At 39.4% G+C, this 25,954-nt stretch overlaps 2 protein-coding genes across 8 annotated transcripts; one reads left to right on the plus strand and one right to left on the minus strand.

The window, feature by feature from the left end:
- The first annotated feature begins 1,631 nt into the window (after positions 1-1,631).
- Positions 1,632-17,400, plus strand: LOC307008348 (uncharacterized protein). Of its 7 annotated transcripts, none has more exons than XM_079631091.1 (10): positions 1,632-1,893; positions 2,131-2,270; positions 2,540-2,683; positions 2,762-2,809; positions 2,900-2,969; positions 3,211-3,276; positions 3,467-3,564; positions 3,839-3,899; positions 4,151-4,201; positions 11,828-13,270. In XM_079631091.1, the coding sequence occupies exons 4-10, from the start codon at positions 2,769-2,771 to the stop codon at positions 12,041-12,043; spliced, it is 603 nt and encodes a 200-aa protein (XP_079487217.1). In that variant the 5' UTR covers positions 1,632-1,893; positions 2,131-2,270; positions 2,540-2,683; positions 2,762-2,768; the 3' UTR covers positions 12,044-13,270. The 7 variants fall into 7 exon arrangements, with proteins under 7 accessions (XP_079487217.1, XP_079487222.1, XP_079487216.1 ...); XM_079631096.1 differs by having other exon boundaries at positions 2,564-2,683; positions 11,824-13,270; XM_079631090.1 differs by having other exon boundaries at positions 2,564-2,683.
- Positions 17,401-18,930: 1,530 nt separating this feature from the next.
- p2ry10 (P2Y receptor family member 10) lies at positions 18,931-25,723 on the minus strand. The gene is made up of 3 exons (XM_079630750.1): positions 25,630-25,723; positions 24,488-24,690; positions 18,931-22,981 (listed from the first exon to the last, which is right to left on the minus strand). The coding sequence occupies exons 2-3, from the start codon at positions 24,646-24,648 to the stop codon at positions 22,153-22,155; spliced, it is 990 nt and encodes a 329-aa protein (XP_079486876.1). The 5' UTR covers positions 24,649-24,690; positions 25,630-25,723; the 3' UTR covers positions 18,931-22,152.
- Positions 25,724-25,954: the final 231 nt, after the last annotated feature.

The following is a 25,954-nucleotide window of genomic DNA, read 5'->3' on the forward strand; positions in this document are numbered from 1 at the left end:
CATTCATGACCTCGAGACTAGATTACTGTAATGCTCTATTAGCTGGTTGTCCTGCATCCTCCGTAAACAAGCTACAGTTAGTCCAAAATGCAGCCGCTAGAGTTCTTACTAGGTCAAGAAAATATGATCATATAACGCCAATTTTATCATCTCTACACCGGTTACCTATTAAGTTCCGTATCAATTACAAAGTATTGCTACTGACCTATAAAGCCCTAAATGGTTTAGCTCCTGTGTATTTAAGGGATCTTCTATCGACCTACAATCCATCGCGCTCTTTAAGATCGCTAAATTCGAGGCTTCTGGTCGTACCTAGGATAACTAAGTCCACTAAAGGAGGGAGGGCGTTTTCACATCTAGCTCCTAAACTCTGGAATAGCCTTTCTGATATTGTCCGAGGCTCAGACTCGCTCTCCCAGTTTAAAACTAGATTAAAGACGCATCTCTTTAGCCAAGCATTCACATAATGCATCGTACCTTTTGTACTACAGTTAAATCAGATCAAATGCATTCATATTATGAACAGCAGCTACGCTAATTATTTCCCATCTGCCTTTTTTTGTTGTTATCTCGGGACGCCTGTCCCTATAACTCAAATAGAGTTCGTCAGCTCCAGTTATGTATCCAGCCTCTCATGGAGACTTCAGATGCCCCAACGCCTTTGATGAGACGACTCGACGCCTGTGACGAGACGACCCAACGCCGGCGATATGTTATGCCCTACATTTATGATTAACTAACTGTATTTTTGTTCGTACATTTTTGAAATGCATTTTATGTAAAGCTGCTTTGAAACAATATGTATTGTGAAAAGCGCTATACAAATAAACTTGAATTGAATTGAATTGAATTGTTGTATTGGATGTCTACTCTGCTGGATGTTTTTGAAACCGCTCCAGATTTGACTATTTACTAAATGCAAAAAACGCAAGGAAGATTACGGTGATGTATCCTGCTTTGTAATTAATGGCTGTTGTTGCATCTACTTTTACACAGGTTGATGCCTTGAGGAAACTTGTCAAAGAATGTCGCATTGACTCAAAGGGCTCCAAAATGGATCTTCTCCTCTGTTTGAGGGAGGAGATGAAAACAAGGAGCACTTATGACAAAGTGTTTCAAAAAGTTTGGGGAGTATCTGGTAAGTATCCTACATATATGTAGTTCTATTTATCTAATGACATAAGAAAATATTTAATTGTTGTAAACATGTCACTATGTGTCTGTACGTGTACCTGAAGACAGCTAGGTTAATGCTCAAGCTAATCGTGTGTATTTCCATTTCAAGGTGGCTGGGCAGTGATCATGTGTCCTTGTGGCATTGTGAACTCGGTCAAATTCAATATAAGAGCTGAAAGCCCACGCGATTATGCTGATATGTTGCTTTGTTGATCTATGATTTTGCTCGTGGATTAGTAAGTCATACTAACCTTCGGGAACCAGAGAGACTGCCCTTCAGTCCATATGAAGGAAGAATGGCTGCAGCTACCCCAGAAAATATTGCATCTGCCAAGAGAGGGGAACTGAAACAGAATTTGCCATGGTTGCAGTTAAAAAAAGACCCACCTGATCTTAATGGCCATCCTGCAACTGGTTCTGAGATGGAAAGAGATGGAAGAGATGGAAACAAGAGATGGAAAGGATGCTCTGAGGTTAATTTGGACTTGTGCCTGAGCTATGTGGGTGGGTCAACTCCCAAACAGTGGAGCAGCTTTTCTCTGGCATGCGAAAGAACAACTACTTCATGAACTCTCTCTCCCCAGCAAGCCACATCTTCCTTATGCGTAACAATTTTACATCACCACAATGAGAACGTTAACCAGCAGACAATGGAGGACTTTAAACGAGTTTCTCATGGAGATGTCACCCTTGACGCACATGGAAAAGCCACTTTGGGTGGTTATACTTTGATTTCCTTATTTTGATGCATTTACATTAAGATCTGTTTTAAAAGAACTAGCACTTAAACGAACAAAGATACATAAAAATGTCTGCATCTAGGCAACTACCGTTCAACAAAACATCACAGATGGATAACATTGTTTAAATGTTTGTTTGCCTACATAATCCAAAATATAATATTTTTTAAACGTCTTATCACTGTCAATGCTCAGAACTGTCATTGTTTTGCAGTGCGTGTGAATGTCCCTACAGATGTGGACATGGCAGACCACTGTGGGGAGCAGTGTGAGGGTCTGACCTTGACATCAAACCTCAGGCCCTGTCGAGCCTCATGGACACTAGGAGTGCATCATCCCCTTCAAGAGCAGTTGGTATGTGGTTGCACTACTTTATCACAATTTCTTTTCACATTTATGTTATTGTGTTGTCATTTTATTTTGTATTTTGCAATTCTTTAAGTGTCAGAGCTTAGAGTTATCAGGCACCATGCCTGATTTCAGACATAGAGCAGTTTTAAATTCATGTAATAATTCATTACATTTTACACATTTCCTCCAGGACAACTTTTCAGGCTCACAAATATTATCTTGCTTTAATCCCTGGCATGGATCCCTTTAATCCCTTTTTTTGTTTGACACAGCTTGCATTTCTTTGTAATGTGTAGGTGAATTATGTACTGGATGAGGACACACCAATGAATGAAATGATTGTAAAAGATGGTCAGACATGCCTCACAAGAGAGAACTTTGTATCCCTGGGACTAAGAAGGGAAATGGATTCAACGGTGGGGAACATTTTTAGTTTGATTTTTGAAGTAATTGCACTTTTTCTGGAATTAGGGTTAAAAGTGTTGTATTTGCAGGTGGGAAATGCTTGCTTTAGGCTTATCAATGAAATATTTCAGCATCAGGTGTGTCTGTCATTTTATACAGATATTTGTGACAAATTCATTTGAATTACAACTACTGCCTGTAATTACTGATAGAGATATCTTCTACAGGGGAAAGATGTTTACATTGTGGATCTCCATATTCCACCAACGTGGCTCTTGCCCTTTCCTCTGTCTTCCAGTAAGTACCCACAATACATTTAACTAATAGTGATAACCCTTATATCTTATACAACGCTTTTCAAAAAAAAAAAGGAGCAACACACAACAAGATAACACTTTAAGGTCATACAACATGGAAACAATTAAAAAAGGAGCTTCAACTGTCATTTCAAATTTAATAAAAATAAATATTATAAATAATGGATAAAATAAGTGGTAAAAGTCAGAGCTAAGTTTTTGCTATATTTTCTTTCTTTAAGTTGGACCCCCAAAAGAAAGATGCCCTGATATTCCCCCTATGGACCCCAGAGCACTTTCTGCTGTGTGTAAGTTAATTTTTTGTATTTATTACAAAACCACACTCATGGAAAGGATTCATACTGAAAAAAGCCAACACATTTAAGTTGTAGGTCCTCCTTTCTTTTTAGTCTTTTGTAATCCTGGCTGCAATTGACTTTATCTGTGGCGTAATGGTGAAGAGTTGTTGACTCATTTCCAAGACTATTTTCCCTGTAGGTTATTAAGCCACTTAAAAGAGAGGTTCTGTTCCTGGATTCCCAATATTCAGTCATGGGACAAGGCTTTGCACACGGACCTTATCGAAACATCTTAAGGTTTCTAAAGGAAGATGTTTGCTGGAAGTCGTGTTCCTCAGACTTCCTCAAACTGTTTGCAATGATGTTAGTCGTGTTCACCAGACTTGCTCAGATTGTTTGAAATTTTAGTCGTGTTCACAAGACTTCCTCAAACTGTTTGAACTACTGCTGTTTGCCAGTCGTGTTCCTCAGACTAACATGTTCTGTAGCTCAAAAACAACGTGTTCCTCGACAGAACTTTGTGTGCTCCAGTACTTCTAAAAGTTTCTGATGCCATTTTTGTTTTTATCAGGTCTGTTGCACAGCACATTGTGTCTGGACCATTGACAGAATTAACAGGCATGGATGTTGAGGTAAAATATCATTTGCAAAGGACATTTTGTCTGCATATCACCTTTTTTTTTTCTTTTCTTTTTTTAATGATTGGTTTGGCACAACTTGGGCTACTTTTATTTCTATTTCTATAATTATAACTATTTCTCGTTTTACACTTACAAACCCTACAAACCACCAAGCAAGGCCCTTTCACACTAACACAAATCTCTAAATCTTTAAGCTTTTGTAGTTTGCTGTTAATTGTTTATTTTTTATTTATTTTAAACAGGGACTCCCTCAACAACAATTCGGCATTGACTGTGGAATCTTCATAATGATGGTGAGTGAATTTTTCCAGTAAATCTAATTCATGCTCTCTCACAAAATGTCCATTAATGGTGTCTATAGCCCTTTTCACATATGCAGCTGTTGCCTTTACTTTACTGGCATTGGACTTGTATTAATGGAATAAGGCCCAAGTGATGGCAGCACAGGGTTAGCGCCCTCTGACGCAGCTTTAGTTTTTTCCCTTCTCCTCAGTTCCACCTAAAGCAGTTTTAGTTAATTCAATGGGATTCATAATGTTAAACATAATGTTGTTAACAAGGATTATCTCTTTCTTTTCATTCAGCTTGCTGAATTCACATGCACACACAAAAAAAATTACAACTGAAGTACAAACACAACTTTGCTATATTTGCAGCAATTATTAATTTAATTTAATTGTCAGCACATCAGGCATACAATATGACATGAAAAGATATTAAAAAATATTTATTTATAAATATTTATAAAAAGTTTTACAAAGCCCAATTCCAAAAGGATAGCTATATTAGTGCTTGCTCCGAAGTAGTTGAGGTGGGACAAATAATGGAAAATACAATACATTGCAAAATGGTTTCTAGCAATACCTTTGGCACTAATGCAGATTGCTGTCAGGGTTCTGTCACTTCGGTCTGGGTTATATTCTGGTTGGTGACAGAGCTCTGACATTCCCAGTTTGTCCTGTGTTTGTTTAGTCTGGTTTATTGTGAGCACATGGCTTGTCTTGTATTCCTTGTGCCATGTGCTCTCCTGTCAATTGTCTAGCCCCTCCCATCTCGTTACCTGATAATTGATTGATCTTCCCCACCTGCTTTGTTCATTACCCTCTTTTGTTGGCTCCCTATTTAGTCTCCCTGTGTTTGCTGTCCTGTGCTGGATCGTCATTGTTGGTCATGGTATGTCTTTGTATGTTGCGTCCCTTCATGGTTTCCCTGCCTCAAGTCAAGTCAAGTCTGTTCGGTTCTGTTTTTCCCCCTTGGGGTAGTTTTTGTTGTGTTTGTTTGATTTTATTATTTAATAAAGAAATTAAACCCTGACCTGCATTTAAGTCCTCGCTCCAACCACCGTATCGGGACAATTGCAACTTGCTTTACTGAATACAGACAAAACAAGCATTTTGAAGATGTCATCTCAGAGGTTTCTGTTATTGAACAGCTAAGAGTCCCTTTAATTAACTCCAGTTCAGTTTATGTTAAATTCGTGCGAGGGCGATTTAAAAAGCATACGGAACTGTTCTCTAATCGCTCTCGCGGTAGTTTGGAAGTGGGTGTAACTTGAAGGGGCGTAACTTGAAGTCTTGCAGGATGCAGACAGATACTATTGCACGGTCGAGCTGTCACTCGTCACCCACCCCTCCCCTCCCCTCCGTGCTCAAGCAGGTTTCACTCACGGTCGAGCTGTTTGCACGCGTCTGCAAAGATTGAGCATGTCAGCAGTATGGAAGTATTTTAAAGTTTCAGATGAGGACAACCAGCGCCGCCGCTCCCACCACGCACTGAGAGGGCACCAAAAAATAGCGTAATGAAAAATCAATAATTATAATGGCGATATTATTTTAGTATAGAAATGCAGACATCCCAAGGCTCCCGGAAGTTCCGGGAGTCTCCCGCATATTGATAGCGGCTCACTGATGCCCGCGAATTAGTTAAAACCTCCGGAATCGAGAGAGAGAGAGAGAGAGAGAAGAGAGAGAGAGAGAGAGAGAAGAGAGAGAAGAGAGAGAGAGAGAGAGAGAGAGAGAGAAGAGAGAGAGAGAGAGAGAGACTTTGACTTTTAGGGGTCTATTTATTTACAAAAAGTTAAAAAACTGTCACACTTTCAATGTTTCCAGGTAGGGAAAAAATTAAATAAAAAAGAAAAGAAAAAAAAAATTTTTTAAAACCCAGATACACTTAAATATACATTTCCAAACAACCATCATTGTCAACATTACAAATACATTGATTTATTCCCTATTTATATTTAAACATTTCCATGTCTCTGACCAATTTATAGAAAGTGAATTCAATTTTAATGCGAGCTTTTAGTAAATTCAAAAAAATGGACACCACATCAGTTGATACATCACCACTCAACAGTTTTTTCCGTGACAACCATATGGCCAATTTTGCCTGCCCAAATAGAAAATTTATTAAAACATGAACTTCCTTCCTTTTACTTTTATATTTTGGTCCATAAATGAACAATATCGGTGTAAAAACTTCCCCCAGAGTATTACACCACTCTTCCAATCTATAAAAAAGTGGTTGAAGCCTTTCACATTCTAAAAACAAATGAAAAACGGTTTCCTGCTCTCCACATAAAGGACAACCCACCCCTGCCTGTGGATCAAGGTGTGCTCTGTATCTGTTTGTAGCTATAATCCCGTGTACAATTCTCCACTGAAGATCTCCAGATCTCTTCTCCAGGGGTGGTTTGTACACGGACCGCCAGCTACCTTTAGGGGAAGCGCCCAGCCCAAACATCTCCTGCCATTTTGACTCTTTGACACTCTCTAGTGTTTTAAGGTGCCATATTTTAACACACAGAGTATACAAGTCTTTCTTTCCGGCATCTTGAAACAAAACCAGCTGTGGTGTCTTAAAAGATAACAAGCAACCCTCCTTTTCTTGCCATGTCCCAGTCTCAGCGGAGACACTCAGCTCTGGAAACACACATTTGTCCACCTCCTCTTCAAACGTTTCTAGTGCCAGTCTATAGTCCTGTGGCAGAGACTCTAAAATCTGATTCAACACTTTTTGTGCCAATCTGATTGATCTTAGTCCCAATTTAAAAGCCAAATCTTTACAATTTTTGCTTTCCACATGGCTTTTCTGAGGGTGTCTGATTTAGAAATATCCAAATCAAATTCAAGATTAAACAGTAGCGGTTCCTCTTTCAGCCATGATGTCTGTGTCCCATTTCCACTCCTTGAAAACTTAAAAAGTGTCCATGATCTCAAAATGGATCTATAAAAAGAGCTCAGTCCAGAAAGATCCAGTTTATTAATTTCCATAAGGAAGAGATGCCGGTCTAGTCCCATGTTTCCCGCTCTCCTCAGGAGGGCACAGGCAACTCCCGCCCAGCTAACCTCTTCTCCATACAGCAGTCTCTGTGCCGTCTGGATTCTGAAAGCCTTTACTCTTGACATGACGTCGATCAGCCCCTGGCCTCCTTCATGTGTCGGCAGATAAAGAACCGCCGCCTTCAACCAATGATGTCCTGTCCAGAAAAAATCCACCAGTCGCTGCTGGATTTCTCTGACCAGCTCTTCCGGAGGTTCAAGTATTGCCATTTTGTGCCATAATGAAGATGCAACCAAGTTATTACAAACCAGTACCCTCCCCCTGTAGGATAACTGGGGTAGCAACCATTTCCAATTAGACAACCGAGCACACACTTTCTCCACAAGGCCCTCCCAGTTTTTCCTTTTGTACTCTTCTGTCCTTATAAATACCCCTAAGTATTTAAAACCTACTCTTCCCCACTGTAAACCACCGGGAAGTACTGGGCCTTTAAAATCTTTTCCACACCACAAAGCATCACATTTACCCCAATTAACAGCCGCTGAGGAGGCTTTGCCATAACACTCTAAGGCCCCCTTAAGCATCTGAATGTCATTTTGTTCTCGTATTATGACTGTGACATCATCAGCGTATGCAGAAAGTTTAATATTAGAAGATATATTGTTAACCTTTAGACCCATTAACTCTTTCCTCAACTTACACAGAAAAGGTTCAATTACAATACTGTACAGTTGACCTGAGAGCGGACAGCCCTGTCTGTTTACACTTATCGGGATACTCAATCCACCAGCCATTTTAATCATACATTTTGCCTCAGTATATAAAAGTTTAATTTTTGAAATAAAAATATCTCCAAAACCAAAAGCCTTCAAAGTATCAAAAAGGAAAACATGGTCAACCCTGTCGAAAGCCTTTTCTTGGTCAAAAGATAGCAACCCCAAATTAACATCATTACAATGAGTAAAATCAAAGACATCCCTTATTAGATGAAGATTATCTGTAATGGATCTATTCTTTATACAGTAAGATTGATCCGTATGAACAATTTCTTGTAACACCAAGTTCAGTCTATTGGCCAAACATTTAGAAAAAATCTTATATTCAGTGCATAAAATCGCTACTGGCCTCCAGTTCTTTAAAAGTGTCAAATCACCCTTTTTTGGGAGCAACGATAGGACAGCACGTTGACAACTTGTTGGGAGAATTCCATCGAGAAAGCATTTTTTAAGTATTTCAAAATAGTCCTCACCAATAGTTTCCCAAAAAAACTTATAGAATTCACCAGGAAGTCCATCGAGTCCTGGAGTACGACCTGAAGAGAGACCCTTTACGGCCAAGGTAACTTCATCGAAAGTCAGCTCAGTCTCTAAAGAAGCCTTCTGTTCTTCAGTTAGAACCGGAAGATCCTTAAGCAGCTCATTCCTGCAGTGTTCATCTGAGCTTTCAGCAGAGTACAATCTTGAATAAAAAGCCACAGCAAGTCTACGCATCTCCATCGGATCTGAAGTGACATGTCCATTGTCATCCTTCAACGAGTACATCTGCTTTTGTTGGCCCTTTTTACGCTCTAGATTAAAGAAGTAGGTAGTAGGAGCATCCATGTCTTTTACAGTCAGAAAACGGCTTCTTATGAGAGCTCCTTTAACTCTTTCATTTAAAAATGAGCTTAGTTGATTTTTTTTTCTCAGTCCATAGATCTTTTAGATTATCATCATCATTATCAGTCATTTTTTTTTCAATATCACAAATCTCTCTTTCCAGCCATTCCAAAGTTTTTCTTAATTGAGAAGAGGAATGAGATGCATATTTTTGGCACAAGTCTCTTATATGCACTTTCCCAACTTCCCACCACTGTGTAATATTATCAAATAGACTCTTTTCTGCTTTCCAGGTATCCCAAAAACGTTTAAAAGTGTCACAAAATTGCTTATCTTCCAAGAGTTTTGTATTAAAATGCCAGTAACAACTTTTATGAGTGTTTATAGCCAAAGTAACTGCAACAGTAATGAATTTATGATCAGAAATAGCATTGGGAATAATATTTACATTAACAACTCTATTTCTCATATTGTATGACAAATAAAATCGATCCAAACGAGCAGCAGAAATATGTTCATTACAAACTTTCACCCACGTATATTGCTTTGTAAGGGGATTATGTTCTCTCCACACATCTGATAAACTTAGCTTTTTTACAACACCAGCTAAAACGGTGGCTGACATTGCATGAGGCTCCTCTCCATTTCTATCTAGTGTAAAATCAGTAGTGCAATTCCAGTCTCCTCCCAGCACACAAAAACATCATCTTTTTCTTCCTTTATTATATTTTCTAACCTGTTGAAAAGTGTTAAACGTTCCGCTCCAACATTAGGAGCATAGATATTCACAAACAAAAAAATAAAATTACAAATTTCAGCCTTTACTATTAAACACCTTCCTGGCTCCACTTCATTTTTTGATAGAATTTTGGCTTTAACAGAAGGGGAAAAAAGGACAGCTACACCGGCACTTAAATTAGTCCCATGACTCAACACATAGTCTCCTTTCCACCATAATCCCCAGTCAACTTCATTGCTACAAGTACTATGGGTCTCTTGCTGGAAAGTTACACTTAAATCCTTCAATTTAATCATTTCTGATAATATCCCATTCTTCCTCCCATCTCTCATCCCATTAATATTAAGGGATCCCACCCGCAAGAAATCCATGAAAGAGAGGAGGAGAAAAAGACAGAAAAGAGAAACGAAGTTAAAAGCCATCATAAAAGTTTTGCTGTTCCCCTCGTTAATCTTTCTCTTCCCAATTTTTTACTCTGTCTTATAACAGTTAGATGTTTTTTAAGACGGAACCTCTTTTGTTGTGAGATTTCTTGATAACTACTCATTTTTCTTGCCTTCATCACAGAATTAACAAACTTTTCAATGTCAGGAAAATAATCATCAACTTCAACCCCAGATTTTCCTTTTGTCTCATCTAAGAAAGCATTAATCTCTTCCACAGTGTATAGATCATTATCAGCCTCTCCACCTGCCCACTGCTCACCTTCTCTCATCCCATCATCAGTAGACTATGAATACTCATCTACCTCATCAGCAATACTCTCCTTTGAGCCTCCTGCCTGAGCTCCATCATCCACTATCTCCTCTAAAACTCCTTTTCTTCCATCATTCATCTCAGTAACATCAGAAACAGCAGCAGTCTGCGAGCCAATCTGTACAATAGCATCAATGTCGTCCACACCTTCAGCATTAACACTCACCTCCTCTTGTCTTTTCACCTCCTCTGTCACTCCATCTCGTTCCACACTCCTCTGCTCTGCTACAGCATTATGATGTTCCACAATAACTCCAGTATCAGCTCTAGATGTGGACGGCCTTTGCTCATCTCGATGTGGACACGCGAAGCGTTTATGTCCCAAATCACCGCACTCGAAACACTTCAAGCTCTCAGTGCTCGCATAAACCATAAACGAGTTTTCTCCGTGATTCACACGGAAGGAAACTTCAAGAGTGCGCGTAGGTGAAGTAAGAAACATATAGATCTGACGTCTAAAGGATAGTACATGTTTGAGCGCCGCATTTTTACACCCGAGGGGAATCATTTTTACGGGGCTCGCAATCTTGCCGAACCTCTGCAACTCTTTCGTAATCGTGTCATTCGACACAAACGGAGGCACATTTGATATAGTAATTTTAGTTGCCGGAGCGGATAATGGGCTAACAGCAACAAACGTTTCCTTAACCCATAACCCGCTCACAGTCAACTGATTTACCAGCGGTTCAGATTTCAAAAATACCACAATCGCTTTATTCATTCGAGATGCCGACAATATTTTATCAAAACCGATCTGCTCCCCAATAACTACGAGCAGATCTTCCACTGTCACTCCAGGCTCTGGCACACACCTGCAACCATGCCGGAGTGACAGAGCTGACCCGGGAACAGACTCCATACCGGCGTCTGTCTGACGCACGCGGTTAGAAAACCGCGCGCCTTTCCCTTCTCTGTCCTCTACCTAAACTAGAAAAAGAACTACCGAGGGGAAAAACATATAAAACAAACAAAAGTACGAAAAAGAGAAAACCACTCGCTCCCAACAAACACTCAAGCTCCTCACACACACTCCCAGCATGCACGAGAGAGAGAGAGAGAGAGACTCATGAAGTGCATGTAATATAAAATATATATAATATATCAAATATTTTAGGTTTTGTTATGTAACTTAGTGGTAATAAAAGTTTGATGATTATTCTATTGGTTTGTGATTTTTCATTTCAGATCCATTAAAAATTAAGCAATATAAATAAATATATTAAAGTTTTTAAAAGAAGCCATTTTCGGCTTCAGTTTCGGTTTTCGGCCAAGTGCATCCTAAAATTTCGGTATCGGTTTCGGCCCAGAATTTTCATTTCGGTGCATCACTAATGGAAACAATAAAGTGATACGATAAGAATAACAGTCACCTTGAAAAACTCACACTAGGGAGAATGTTTTAAACTTGCGTGTGAAAAGGTTAAGTAAGGCTTACATCTAAATGTGTAGTTGTTATGTTTTGAGTGTATGATCACAAATAAAAGAAGTAAAAAAAGAGATGGGCACAAAAATGACAAAATTTTCTCCCGTTTGTCATCAGGAAGACGTTACCGGAGCATCAGACTACTCAACAGGCTATGAGAGCCCTTAACTTAACCCCCCTTCAAACCCCAATCCTAGACCAGAAACATGCTCACTCCCGCCCATCCCACCACACACTTACCCTCGTGCAGTTATTTCCCCGGTTGGCTGCTCATTTCAAATTATCAATTTTACAATTCTCAGGTGCAATGCTATGTGAACCAGTAAGCTACTTGTAAGTGCACGAGTGGGCCTTACAAGTGTTGATGAAAAAAAGAATACATGAAGCTAGAATACTTTTTTTATTTAAAGCAGAGGCTCTGTTCTTTCTTTTGATATATTGCATGGTCAGATATTCATGAAAACAGAATATTCTGGGGGCCATGATTTTTTTTGTGAAAATGATCAAAACTCCTGGTGTTGGCTAGTAACTTTTTTTTTTTTAATGGGAAAATTGAAGAAAGAAGAAAATTATGTTCTGAAAAAGCGGCCTAAGACGTGCACTTCTGGAGAGGCCGTGCATGAGCAGCTGGAGTGCGAGTGTGCCATGCGTAATATATGTTGTGTAAAAGATATCATAGACTGTATGTTTAAACAACAATATAGAGGACAGATGGTTGGTTTGATGGATAAGTTAATAAATACTGTATGTGATTCAAATAATGATTGAGTGGGGGATGCTATACGTATACAAAATCTCAAGAATGAAATGAAAATTGTTAGAGGAATAACAAATTTATGGCCTGATGCAATGAGTCGCATGACGAGTGTGTATTCACAGTGTATTAAAGTCTGGATGTGCTGTCTGAATGTAGTGAGGAGTTTCTAAGCAAGACAGAGGTGACAGTGGCAGGAACCCAAACTCCATGAGGGACAGAATGGAGAAAACCCTTGTGAGAAACCAGACTCAGTCTCAGTTCTCCTCTGGCCAACGAATGAACAGTGTGATTATGACTCAGGCAGCATCACGTCAGGATTCAGATCGGGATCGGTAGCATTCAAATATTCATCCTGTCCTTCTGCTTGAAGATGGATTCATCACACCGGTGTGGAGCCAAAGCTGGCCCGCTCGCCGGAGATTCCGGAGATTTCCGGGGTCTGTGTGGAGGACCTGTCTGGCCCTTGTGGTCTTTACTGAGGATCTGTGCCGGTCACTGTCTAGTCGACGAGGCCTTCACAGGACTTGACGCACAACGTAACGCCGCTCGATGGTGTTTTAAGCCCCCAACGTAGTCTTCAAGGCAGCGCTGCATGGAAGGCGCTCCCCACCCCCTACAGTCAAATGCAGTCAACATGTTCAAATAGCTGGCAGTGGTGAACATTCAACTTATTTTGGCAAGTAGCCTACTACTTACCTATCCGTGCAGGACAGAGTTTACTTGGTAATGGCTCAGCAGTTAGTGCCAGCTATCTTCCAGGCAGCCAATTCATTTTTTGGGTGGTTGTAAGACTGAGTTGTGCTATGTGTAGTAGGGGTGTAACGGTACGCAAAAATCACGGTTCGGTACATACCTCGGTTTTAAAGTCACGGTTCGGTTCATTTTCGGTACAGTAAGGGAAAGAAATGCAAAACATTAAACTGCTGGTTGTTTACTATAAACTTTTTTTAACAATTTGTTTACACTTTTTTAAACACACTTTTTTTAATAAATATAGGCTAATAAATAGAAAATATATAAAATAAAAAAACAAATAAGAAATAAAATACTGCTGCAAAGTTCTCCACTAAATAAAACACTCTCAAACCAATATTGGCCATGACGCTAGCTAGCTAGAGGCTGGGCTAAAGCGAGCGTGCTGTGTATGTGGTGATCTTTATTTATGCGATATTTATGTCCGAGCCCGACCCGAGTTAAAATCCTATTTTTTTTCTCATACTAATGACACATGTACGTTTGTTTGTGTGGAAAGCCCGCTTTTAACAGAAAGGCATTCGGAAATGTCCACAGATGAGTGCATCAGCTCGCACGGAGCTACAAGCGCTCTTAACACAGCCGCGTGTGCACGCGTTTCGTTGTCACAGCAACATAAACAAATTTCCGCACACAGGAAGACAGATGCAATGGTACTATTTTACATGTATTTGAATCACAAAAACGATTAATCAGATTTAATCCGTGCAACGCGGAGACTTCCGACACTTAATATGTTCGTGTGGAAACTCGGAATTGACCTATGTTCCGCACACAAATCTAGCCTAATTTACGTGAAAGTGTGCATTCGGTGCACATGTGCACCGTACCGAAAGTGCTGTACCGAAACGGTCCGGTACGAATACACGTACCGTTACACCCCTAATGTGTAGTACTATGTAGTTAGGCGTTAGTCTATGTCTCCCAGTCTGCTTATACAGCTACAAGACAACCTAGTTTTAAGTGAGCTGCCCAAAGGCATGGTTGAGTGGGTGTCTTTCCAAAACTCCTTTAGGCATCCAGTTGTTGCTAGATAAGTTTTAAGACATGCTTAGACATGTTTTGTAATACTTGGTAGCTCAAAGGCAGCGGTTTGTTGTCAAATAACTGGAAGGCATTCAGATAGAGCCAGACTGACTTCTAAGCAGCGTTGTAATATTGGCTTACTCTGAGGCAGCCTGATGAGTTTTAGATACCTCCAAGGCAGCTGAGGTGATGTTTTAACACTGGGTAACTCAAAGGCAGCCATTCATTGCCAGATAACTGGAAGGCATCCAGGATAGAGCTAGGCACAGACAGACTGACTGCGCTGGTTAAGGCTGGTTACCTCTGAGGCAGGGTGTTGAATTGTAGATATGTATTTTGCTAAGTAACTCTAATCCAGTTATTAGATAACTGGGACCCAGTCAACACGGTGATCTCACAGTGATCTCATCATGTGGTCACAACGTGAGCAATGTGAGTTCACAGTGAGCTAAAAGTGTAACCTCACAGCGCACTCACTGTGTGCTCATGGCCGCAATATGAGCTCATCCCAGCTAGAAATGTTATTGTTCTATGAATGTTTTGAGAGCATTATATTATGTTATGGTTTCTGTAGCTAATTTTATTTTTGTTACCAGAATGTTCTCCTAAAAAGTAGGATAACAGTCTCTAAAAACATTTTAAAAATGTTTAGTGATTACATTGATAGAACATTATCCCCTAACATTATTATAAGGGTTTAGCGGGAAGTTTCCCAGCAGACACAGGACTGATCCTCTTAAAAGAGGTTTAGATGTCAAAGTTGGTTTGAAAGTAGTTGTTTGGTTTGGTCACCATTATGGAGGTCAGTGTTTGCTTTAGTTGGGCTCTTTGGCCTTGACTATTTGATGTTAATTTTTCTCTTGCTGTTGTGTTTGTTATAGAAAGAGAAAATGTGAAGTATATACACAGCAAAAACTCCGGTGTTCACCGCAAACACTCCAGTGTTAAATTAACACTCCTGGGAGTTTATATGAGTCCACACTCAAGAGTGTTAAGTGTTAAAATATGAGTGTTTAATGAACACTCAAGAGTATTAAAGTTAATGAGATAATTAAGTTATTAACTGAGTGATGATTGAGCATTAGTGATGAGCACCTGATGTTAACAAGCAGAATCACAGAAGGAGAAAATCACAAATTGTAAGCCACCATTATGGAGATCGGTGTTTGCTTTAGTTGGGCTCTTGACCCTTATATTATTAACTTAAAATGTTGTGTGCCTGCTGTTATTATAACAGACAGATGAACAAAGAAAAAAAGTGATCTATTGGTTATGTTATGACAATCATAATTTGAACTTGATCACTGAACCCTTATTTCTGATTTAGATTTATGTTGTTTATTACTGCATAACTGTGATTCTACATAAATATCCAGAATTTTTGATAAATAAATACGGAATAATTTATTTTAAAGTTGTTTTAAAAACAAAACTTAGTTTTAGGCACACACAGACATGAAGATTCAGTCTATGCATCTCAACAATGGTGATGAGCAAAATATTCAGTTAGGAAAAGGAAATTACTTCGACAAATCAGATCATAATTTATTAATTCCGCAATGCATGATGGGAGCCATTAATGAGTTGATTGGTGGCAGCCACTGCAACATGCTTTATTCTTGTCACCATTGTTGAGATTCACAGGCTGATTATTGATGTCTGTGTTTTTGATCAGAACAACTATTATTGGATTATATTAAAATTCTGAAAATTATATGATTTAGAAACATAGAGCTGCTGTATTGACAAGTTAAACCAAACTATCTAAATATGATTTGATCATTTCAGATCACAATAGGATTATGCCATAACATAACTGACACCATCAGATCACAATTTCTCTTTGTCCGTCTGACTGTTATTAATCAGTAACAGCAGACGAGCAAAATCTCAAGTTAATAATATAAGGCTCTTGACCCAACTAAAGCAAACACTGATCTTTCGATTTTCTCAAATTTTCTCAAATTTTTTTGTGTGTAATAAGTGAAGCTAGTAATGCTATTTGTGGAGTTGTTTAATAAAGTTGGATCCTGACATCAGAAAAATGTTTAGACGTCAACCCAATTTTAATTTTCAACCAAAATTTGACATCTGAGTGATGTTGGAGTCCACGTCCAATAAATTTTTTAGCTGGGATGAGCTCATATTGTGACCATAATATGAGCACACAGTGAGTGCACAGTGCGGTTACACTTTTAACTCACTGTGACCTCACATTGTGATCATATGGAGAGATCACTGTGAGATCAACGTGTTGACTAGGGAGGCATGTAGACATACAAACTGACTTCTGCTGCTTTGTAAAACTAGCTTCCAGACATCCAGTTGTTGATAGATAAATGGAAGGCACCTAGATGTAGGTAGCTCCTATAAGTGGTAGTGTAGCGCTTACTCTCTGGCTATTAACTAGTATATGAATAAACCACTTGTTATATGCCAATCTATGGACCAGCGTTTCAGAAGAAATAGATTCGCTGCTGAGAAAGATGCCACAACAACAGTGAACACTCGTTTGAACACACACTGTAAATTTTCAATATGACAACAGGTGATTTACAGTAGTTGATAAACAAATAAAATAAAATAAAAATATGGTTATGTATTTGCTTTTCAACCAGAATGTAACTTCCCAAAACTTACTATGGTTTCCTTTGTCTCTTTAGATCTCAATTTTTTTTCTTTGGGTTTCAACAAAGTAAACCCCAAATAAACAATATGCAACCCAATTGAACAACAAAAGAGTTTTGAAGAGAGTTTGAAAAGTCTGTAGAAAAAGGTAATTGTCCTTTATCTGTTGATGATGAAAAAGGTCTCCATCCGAGAAAAAAAAAAAAGATGAGGAAAATTACTCTTTTTTTTTTCCTACCATTCGCAGTTCAAATCAGTGCAAATACTTGATTTCCTCAACTGAAAGATCCAAGAACAACTCAAGGGAAGCTCGCCAGTCCAAACCCTCCTCAGAACCACTGGAAGGCCGGGACAAACCCAGTATACAGGCACCAACACAGCATCACATCAGACAGAGGACATCAGGCGAATTTGGAAAAAGACACAACAGAAAAAAACCTGACCTTGAACAGACAAGGTAAAAAAATATCAGTATCTTCAATTGTAACAGCAGACAATAAACATTGTTAACCCATGAGAGTGGACTTCATTTAGATAGGGTTACTAACCCTAACCCTAACCGTATTGATCCCACTCTTGTATGTCACGGACTTCTGAAGCTGTGTTCGGTCGTGCTTTTTCTTCTCTGTGGTGATTTGTCAGATATGGTGTAGAAAACCAGTTTGACCACCAGATGTCACTAATGCACATTGTGTTAAAAGCTTAGAGTAATGAACCTTTTTTCGGCACAGTTTGATGAAAGCCTCAAATGCTTCAGAAAGCCTCGGTTTCCCATCACGACCACATGCTAGTGTTACTGGCTGTAAAACACACACAACACAGTCCAACAGAATAATCTTTAAATTAATAATTCAAACGAGAATAACTAGGAGATAAACTACCACATAACCATAAACACAACACAATACAGGACAAGAAATAGACTGAAAAGGAACTGATGAGTTGATTAACGAGGAGACGTGACTGTGAGGGCTAATTAACCAGACACCGGTGAAGCGGGATTAAAGAGTCAGACGCATGGGGAAATGTGGGTCAAAGGAAAAACAGCAATTGAACAATAACTCAGACAAAACATAACATAACTCTGACAGCTAGATCCTGATTCTTGTGCTGCATATTCACATTCCCTGAAAATCTGTATTGATGTGTGTAAACTAGGATAATGTAATGATATAATGTAAAGGTCTCAAGTGAAGACAGTGATTTAATGCATGCTTTTATTAAAGGTACACCATGCAGGATTTTCGAGAATAAAATAAAGTATAGACTTAATCTTGCTTATGGTCCACTACAAGTCTGTGGTGTTCATGAGCACAGAGACATCGTCCTATACCTGTAATGTCTTATTTTCGGCATGTTTCTGGGCTGTAATCTGTGGTCACCGGGTGTGTTGCCCCAGCCAATCACAACGCAGGTGAGGGCGGGACTTAATGTTCTGTTTCTGAAGCTCAGGAAGCTGCATTATGTTGTCGTATCTCAACACAATAGCAATTCACTAATGTTGCCATTGCCTATTATCTTTAACTAGTCAGATTTTTAGGTATGCACTTATGTTCTTATGAAAACTTATTAGCGAGCTACTGAATATGGCCAAAACTTGCTCGCAAATTACATCCGGTCATCTAACTATTGCCGTAACTGTTCTTTCATTAACATATTTTTTTTTTAAATGCATGAAACACAATATTTACAAAATAGCTCATCGCACATCTTCCTGCTGGAATCCTCTCGAGTCGGGTGAGCAGCAACTGATGTCATCACAGGACAGGGGGCGTGGCTTCTGGTGGTGCTCCGCCCATGGGGAGGGGCCAAGTCTGAACACAGTGTTTCCACAGTTGCTGAAAATCCTGCATAGTGAACTATTCAAATCCCAGACACATCTCACTACCTCAACGGCATACTGCAACTCCCATGAAGATTAAGGACCCTAATGTCATTCTAAACATGATTTATTTTCTTCTGTGGAACACAAAGGGAAATGTTCTGGTGAAGGCTCATGTTGTTCTTTTCCATACAAGAAGCGAACAAGAAACTAATTCAAGACACAGATACAACAAATTAATTTCAGGGCATTTATAAGTAAATGAGGGAGAAACACATCATCAATTAATTAAACTGTTTTCAAATGTATTTTACATTTAACTGCATTACAATTAAACACCATTAAACACATTTAATCTAATTTATTAAACATTAACACATTGAACATTTAATCTAATCTATTCTAGATACAATACAATTCTGCATTAGGTAAACAAGTACACATGAAAAGTGTGAAAGCAATATCTCATTTTTGTTATCTGATCTCCATAGATCGATGAATATGCAATATTTTTCCCATTATTTTTAATTTCGTCAAATAACCTGGTGTTTGAAATGTATAGGATCAGTTGGCTCAGTCTTAAGATAAATTAAATGTAATACTTAGTTTAGTTTTGCATTTTCACATGATCAGTTCATCCTGTTGGAACTTTATGTCTGCGTTATATAAAAATGTCTCTGTCATGCAGTCAATAGAAAATAGTTTCATAACTTCTATTCAAATGAATCTGTCTTTAATGCCTGTCACTATTAAACTTCAAATACGTCATAGAGCGTTTGCAACTACGCAATGAAAGCGAAGCATTTTGGTCAAAACAATACTTGATAGACAATGTTTCAGTTTATGTTGTAATATTTAGCACATAATAAATACTTCAGTATTGTTCAACCCTAAACCCATTTGTCGAATAAATCACAAAACATTAAACACGTTCATGCAGTCAGAATACATTTGCATGAATACAAATACATGTCAGATTACAAATACATGTATTTTGTTGTTGTTGCAAAACTCTAAACACACTCACATTCACCAAAACACATTTTACACTGTGATGTGAAACAACACAACACAGTTGTCATGGTTAACACACAACGGCTCAAAAATGTTCACACTTGTTTCTAATGATGTGATCAAATCAACTGTACATAATATAAGCCGGCAGCTCAGAGTGCACTGAGGATGATGGGGAAGAGGAAGAGCAAGGTGTTGTTAAGGGTTTAGGGATTTCCCTTCGCCTGCAGAGACGATGTGGATAAAGTCCTCAGTCTGAAGACGTGATGCAGAGGCATAATCTCACTCACGTTCAGCTTGATCTAGATGCAACTGCACAACTCGAACATGAGCAAACTCAGTCCTTGCCCAAATATCCACACTTGCGGGTGTGTGCTCTTTACCACTCGTCTACTTGCATGACGCATTTCCTATATTTAGCACAAGTGTCAAGGTAGGCTTAAAGACTGCAAGTGTGTGTAGAACTTAAGATTACTCAATGGGACACACTTATTGTCTTGCAAAAAATGCAAGTGTTTACAGAGCTTTTATTTATTACATTTTAAAATAAGCCTCTACATGTCTGTTCAGTAGTCGATGCGTAACTAACAGAATGTGAATGTAACCGAGACAAATGTAAAATTGTGCTGCTTCGAATTAAGTGATAAAAACAGTTGCAAATGTTGTGCAAAATAAACCAATGAAATGTGCAACACTTTATGTTTTTAACTACCAAATTATATGCATCTAAATAATTTAAATGACAGTGCAATGTTTTCCTTGACATCTCACGATTTCGGGGCACATGACTTCCCGAACACAATGCATGATGGGATACGCTTAGCCTTGAAGTGGCACTGGAGTTAGTGTGGGTTTAGTGTGCATTAAGTGCACTGCACTTTGGCATTTTTTAGGACATGGGGCCGTCTTGCGCACTTACTGTCGCGTACACGTGCTCTCAAGTGACCAGGACCGCAAATGTGGGTATTTGGACGAGGAATCAGTCCTGCAGAGCTCAGCTCGAACCCGGGGGTTTTGGGAGTATAGTTTGAAGATTTGGTTTTGTGTTTAAATGCCCCCTGAAATCAAAATATAAGTTTTTTTGCTTTTAGTATGAATAGGCTTAAGGTTATGAATAAGCTGGTTGCTCAAACGCTCGAGTTTTATTCAGTTTTCCAACTGTATGTTGGTTAAGAGTGAAATGAATGAATCCCCTACTATTGAATCCAACGTATCATCAGCGCTCGGATTCACTTCCATGGTGCTGGCAATTACAACTCACAGTCTGTGAGGGAAACTAAACGCTATTGGCTATTTGAAAAGGGGGCGGAGCCATTCAATATGTCCCGCCTTAGCTTCCTGTTCCAATGGAGATTACGTCAACGCATCAGACAATGCACGTCCCACGGCAATTCAGTGGGCCTTTAATGTTGTGAGAAAATGGGTGAAGGTTTTAAGAAATGTGTCTCAGCAATTGTAAAAAAAAACGTAAAGGCAAGATGTAGGCATGATGTAACAAAACAATACTGAATAGAAGTGGTGGGCAAATCGAGGATTCATGGAACACTGAAAAAGGTTCAGCAAATGTGCCGTACGTTGCCGAGGCTTCGAAACAATCTGACACGTATCTATGGTGACCCCTAGTGGCCAGAACAGTGTAAATGCAACAAAAGCCTGGCCCAAACATGCATAAAAACACCTTTTTTTATTGAAAGTAAATGCAATTATCTAATCATCTAATAAGATTATCTATATGTTCTTTTATCAATTGCCAGGGTTTGTTTTGTTTGTTCCATGAATGGCTCAGCTAAACAGGCCAATAAGAGACTATTAACTACCTTTATTCATTTTAATTATACTAATGTCTAATTAAAACGTCTACAAATGTAGAACCCACATTGCACTTTTTTTTTTTTGAAAGTAAAATCTTTTAAATGGAATTATCTAATCATCTAATAAGATTATCAAGTGTATATGTTATCTTATCAATTGTCAGGGTTTGTTTTGTTTGTTCGATGAAAGGCTCAGCTAAACAGGCCAATAAGACTCTAACTACCATTATTCATTTTATTTATACTAATGTCTAATTAAAACGTCTACAAATGTATAAAACTGATCAGAGATCAGCTAATCCCACAGACACTTGTTCATTGGTTCTCAGTGACTCCTCATGATTCATGGGTTGACAGAGATCATTGCCCCCAGCATTGAACCATTGAAATTTCGAACTGTTTCGAAACGTTTGGAAACAGTTATGACGTAACGAAGCTCGTTTACTGAAGTCACGTGACTCTGGCAGTTTGATACACGCTCTGAACCACTGATTCGGGACAAAAGATTCGGAAAGGTTTCGAAGCTTCATAATACAGTGTTTTGAAATCGCCATCACTTCTGAATAGTTGCTTATTGCAGCCCAACACTAAATGCACGTATTTGAACAGAACTGCTGGTTTTACTGCTGATGCACTCATTCCCTGTAGGAGCTGGTGCTCTCCATGCTCATCAGCCGGCCCCTGAGCACCGAGCTGCCGTGGTTCGACAGCTGCTGCTTGAACTCGGTGGTTAGGAAGTAGTAGATGAGCGGGTTGAGGCAGCAGTTCAGGCTCGCCATGCACAGAGAGATCGGGTGAAACTGTCGAATGGCCTGACTCACCTCACAGTTTGTTATAATGCACTGGGTAACCATCAGATAGAACAGGAAGTTGATGTGGTAGGGGGCGAAGCAGAAGAGGAAGACTCCTGTGCACACCCTCACCATGCGCAAGGCCTTCCTCGTGTTGCCAGTGGACTGCTCCTTGTGGGTCCGCTGTCGCAAAGAGTTCACTATCAAGCAAGTACAGAAGATGATGACAATTAATGGACCAATAAATCCAAAGACTTCAGCAGCGGCCATCATGGAAATGGCTAAGCGAAAATCCAGCTTTCGCATTGGGAGATCTTTGAAGCAGTGGTTTGTTTCATTTCCGGATTGTTTCCTCATTAAAACGAAGGGTGAACAGCAGAGCCCCACCACCACCCACACTGCGATGCTGATGCACACATCGTAGCGGGACTTCCAGTGCTTGGCCCGGAACGGGCGCATGAGGAAAGCACAGCGCTGGATGCTGATGCACACCAGGAACACGATGCTAGCGTACATGTTAAGGTATTTCAGGTAAAAGCACAGCAGACACAACCCACTGCCGAAAGGCCAGTCTCCTTGGATGTAGTAGTGAATCCGAAGTGGCAGCGACAGCACGTGAGCCAGGTCGGCTATGGTCAGGTTGATCATGAAGATGATGGCTTTCGTCTTTTTGCTGTGAATCGAAGAGAATCCGTGGCATTAGAAGACACATGCAACTCTAAACTGACCTCATGAAATACATCTTAGAAAAACAAGTGCCTTGATCAGGCTTGATCAGTTCTATCACAATTACATTGAACTGACAAGGAATAATTTAAAGGATTAGTTCACTTCAGAATTCAAATTTCCTGATAATTTACTCTCCCTGTAAATTAATACAAGATGTTCTTGTCTTTCTTTCTTCAGTGGAAAAGAAATGAAGGTTTTTGAGGAACACACTCCAGGATGTTCTCCATATAGTGTCTTCAATGGTCCAGCGGGTCGAAGGTCCAGATGTGAGTTTCAGCCACAAACCACTTTTTAACCACAAATGCTTTTAACCACATTACATTATCACTTTTAAAGTTCACGCAGAAGAAGGTACCGCGGTATGCCGAAAAACTCTAAACTATCTAATTTTCTCAACTTCAAAATCGTCCGTCGATTTCTTTTTTACCTTTTTTAGTAAAGGGGGTTTGACTTAGTCTTTGCAAGTTCACTTTGTAAACACTGGATCGGTACTTTTGCCTACCTATCGCGTGACCTTTTAACGTGACTACGCAACCCGATCTCATGGAAATGTGTGCATACTTTTTACGTCTTTTGCTAAATCGTAAATTTTTTTAGAGTTCATGACCTACTCCTGACCCCGCCCCTAATCCTACCCATCACCGGGGACAAATTGTACGACTTAGTTGTGACATAGCGAAATTCACATCTGGACCTTCGACCCGTTGGATCATTGAAGTCACTATATGGAGAACATCCTGGAGTGTGTTCCTCAAAAACCTGCATTTCTGTTCCACTGAAGAGAGAAAGACGTGAACATCTTGGATGACGTGGGGGAGAGTAACTTATCAGGAAATTTTAAATTTGAAGTGAACTAAACCTTTAACATATCAAAAAGTTTTTATATTACCATCATTAAAATAGTTACAGAAGGCCTGTCAACATGCTAAAAAGCTAATTGCAACACCTCTGAACAGAGTGACTAATAATGATAGTTGTAATACTGTAAACCAGCTTGTACAGACTGTACGGGTCATAGCAGTGCTTTACGACTGTTGCACGTCAGACTGTACGGCGATCGAGACTCGTCCACAGTTTCATCACCAGTTAATGACACGTACTGTGAATGTAATGAGCTGCTTTACATGCCGGATAGAAATGGTGTATAGCTACAGTACTACCATGTCTAGCGTTCATTTTGATCATGGCTTTTCTTGAAAAGAGAACTGGATAAAAACTAAAACGTGTGGAACAAGTGGTGGTTTGTTGTTGTCTGCATGTTAATCTCATCATCATTTTCTGTGGTGCTATTAGTTTTTGATTTGACATTTGACATTTTGTCATGGGAGAAATCACTGCAGGACTCAAAACTTCTGACACGGCCAGGATTTTATCAGAGGCCAAACCGTGAGCCAAATAGTACAGTGTGCATCCGTCTTAATGAAGGTATTAACAATGCTTAGCCGCTGACCTTATGAATCGACACAGCACCCACAGAGCCAGGGTGTTGCTCAGCAGACCCGGGATGAAGATGATCAGGTAGAACCAGGTGTAGAGCTTGTTCATGGCTGTTTCCCAGTCAGACATATTAGCTGAACACGAGCTTGAACACGACGCATTCATGGATGGCATGGTCAAACTTTGATTTAATTTATTGCAGACAGCAGAAAATCACTGTGGAATCAAATTAAAACAACTAAGAAATTTCTTCCAATTCATTTTACTGAGTAAACACAAACACACACACACACACACACACACACACGTCACACAAATATTTAAGCAAAAGATTAAGCAAAATGGTTGACAAACGACAGTGGATGATGAACTACAGCAGATGCACTTTTTATCCTTTGATATTTTCATATCTAGTGCATTAACATTTTTGGAGTGGCTCTCTAGAGTGACTCAAGACAGGTTACTTTATATGTGATGAAATTATAACGTTCGTATAAGGTTTCACAAATGTCACCTCCCTTCCTGTACAAGCCTGAAGGAAGTGTGTGTGTGACGAATGCGGGTGTACTTCTGCCCACTAAATGTACCTCTGTGTGCTCATGTCTCATGTGTTGATGTCTATACGCCCCCTGCCCCAATTCATGGATCTGTCAGCCTTGAATTTTGGATTTGATAGTAATTTTAAGATTTTGGTCATTAGAATCAATATTTAATGTAAAGCTGAGTGTGCCGTTAAACTGAGAGCACATGTTGAGCAAATAGAGGAACTCGGGTTACACAAGTATGCAAATCTGCTGATTTATTATTCTCTTCAGTTAGAGTCGTTTTATTTATTGTTGGCACAGGAGAGAGTGTGTGTAGTTTCCGCTGCACGGCATAGAGCAAACATCATGATAGATGAAAAACGATGGTGGAATACACCTTGTGAAATGCAATTCATCAGATAACGCAACTCTGAACATAGCAACAACAGAATCAACTATACCCTAATCATAATTCAATATTTGCAATTCACATTTAACTTCATAACTGTATTTAACGTGAAAATTTAATAACACACTATAATTTTTTTGTTTGTTTAATCCAGGTCTGTTTAAGTGTACCTGGAAAGTAAGAGTTAAGCAACAGAAGTTGTTGTGCGACGGTTTGTCCTACCTGTTGGACTGAGCTGCGGTGTGTGTGTGTGTGTGTTTGGTGCTTTCCAGCTCAGCGCTCATCATGCAGATCATGCAGCGAGAGGAAGTCATCTGAACACACGTGCCCTACACTTACAGCTACACTACTAGTGGAAACAAGCTGTGACGTGTCTCAGGAAAGTGAAACTGTTTTGTGATGTTTGTTTTTAGCCGCAGTCAGTTAGTTATAAACGTACAGTGATGAGGATGAGCCCCCACACACAACCTATATAAACATCAGAACTGCACACAAACAAGACATGAGAACTGTTTTATTTGGCAGTTGGTTTACAGTTGGTTATCCA

Source organism: Phoxinus phoxinus, assembly GCF_949152265.1.
Source record: "Phoxinus phoxinus genome assembly, chromosome: 12".
Taxonomy (NCBI): domain Eukaryota; kingdom Metazoa; phylum Chordata; class Actinopteri; order Cypriniformes; family Leuciscidae; genus Phoxinus; species Phoxinus phoxinus.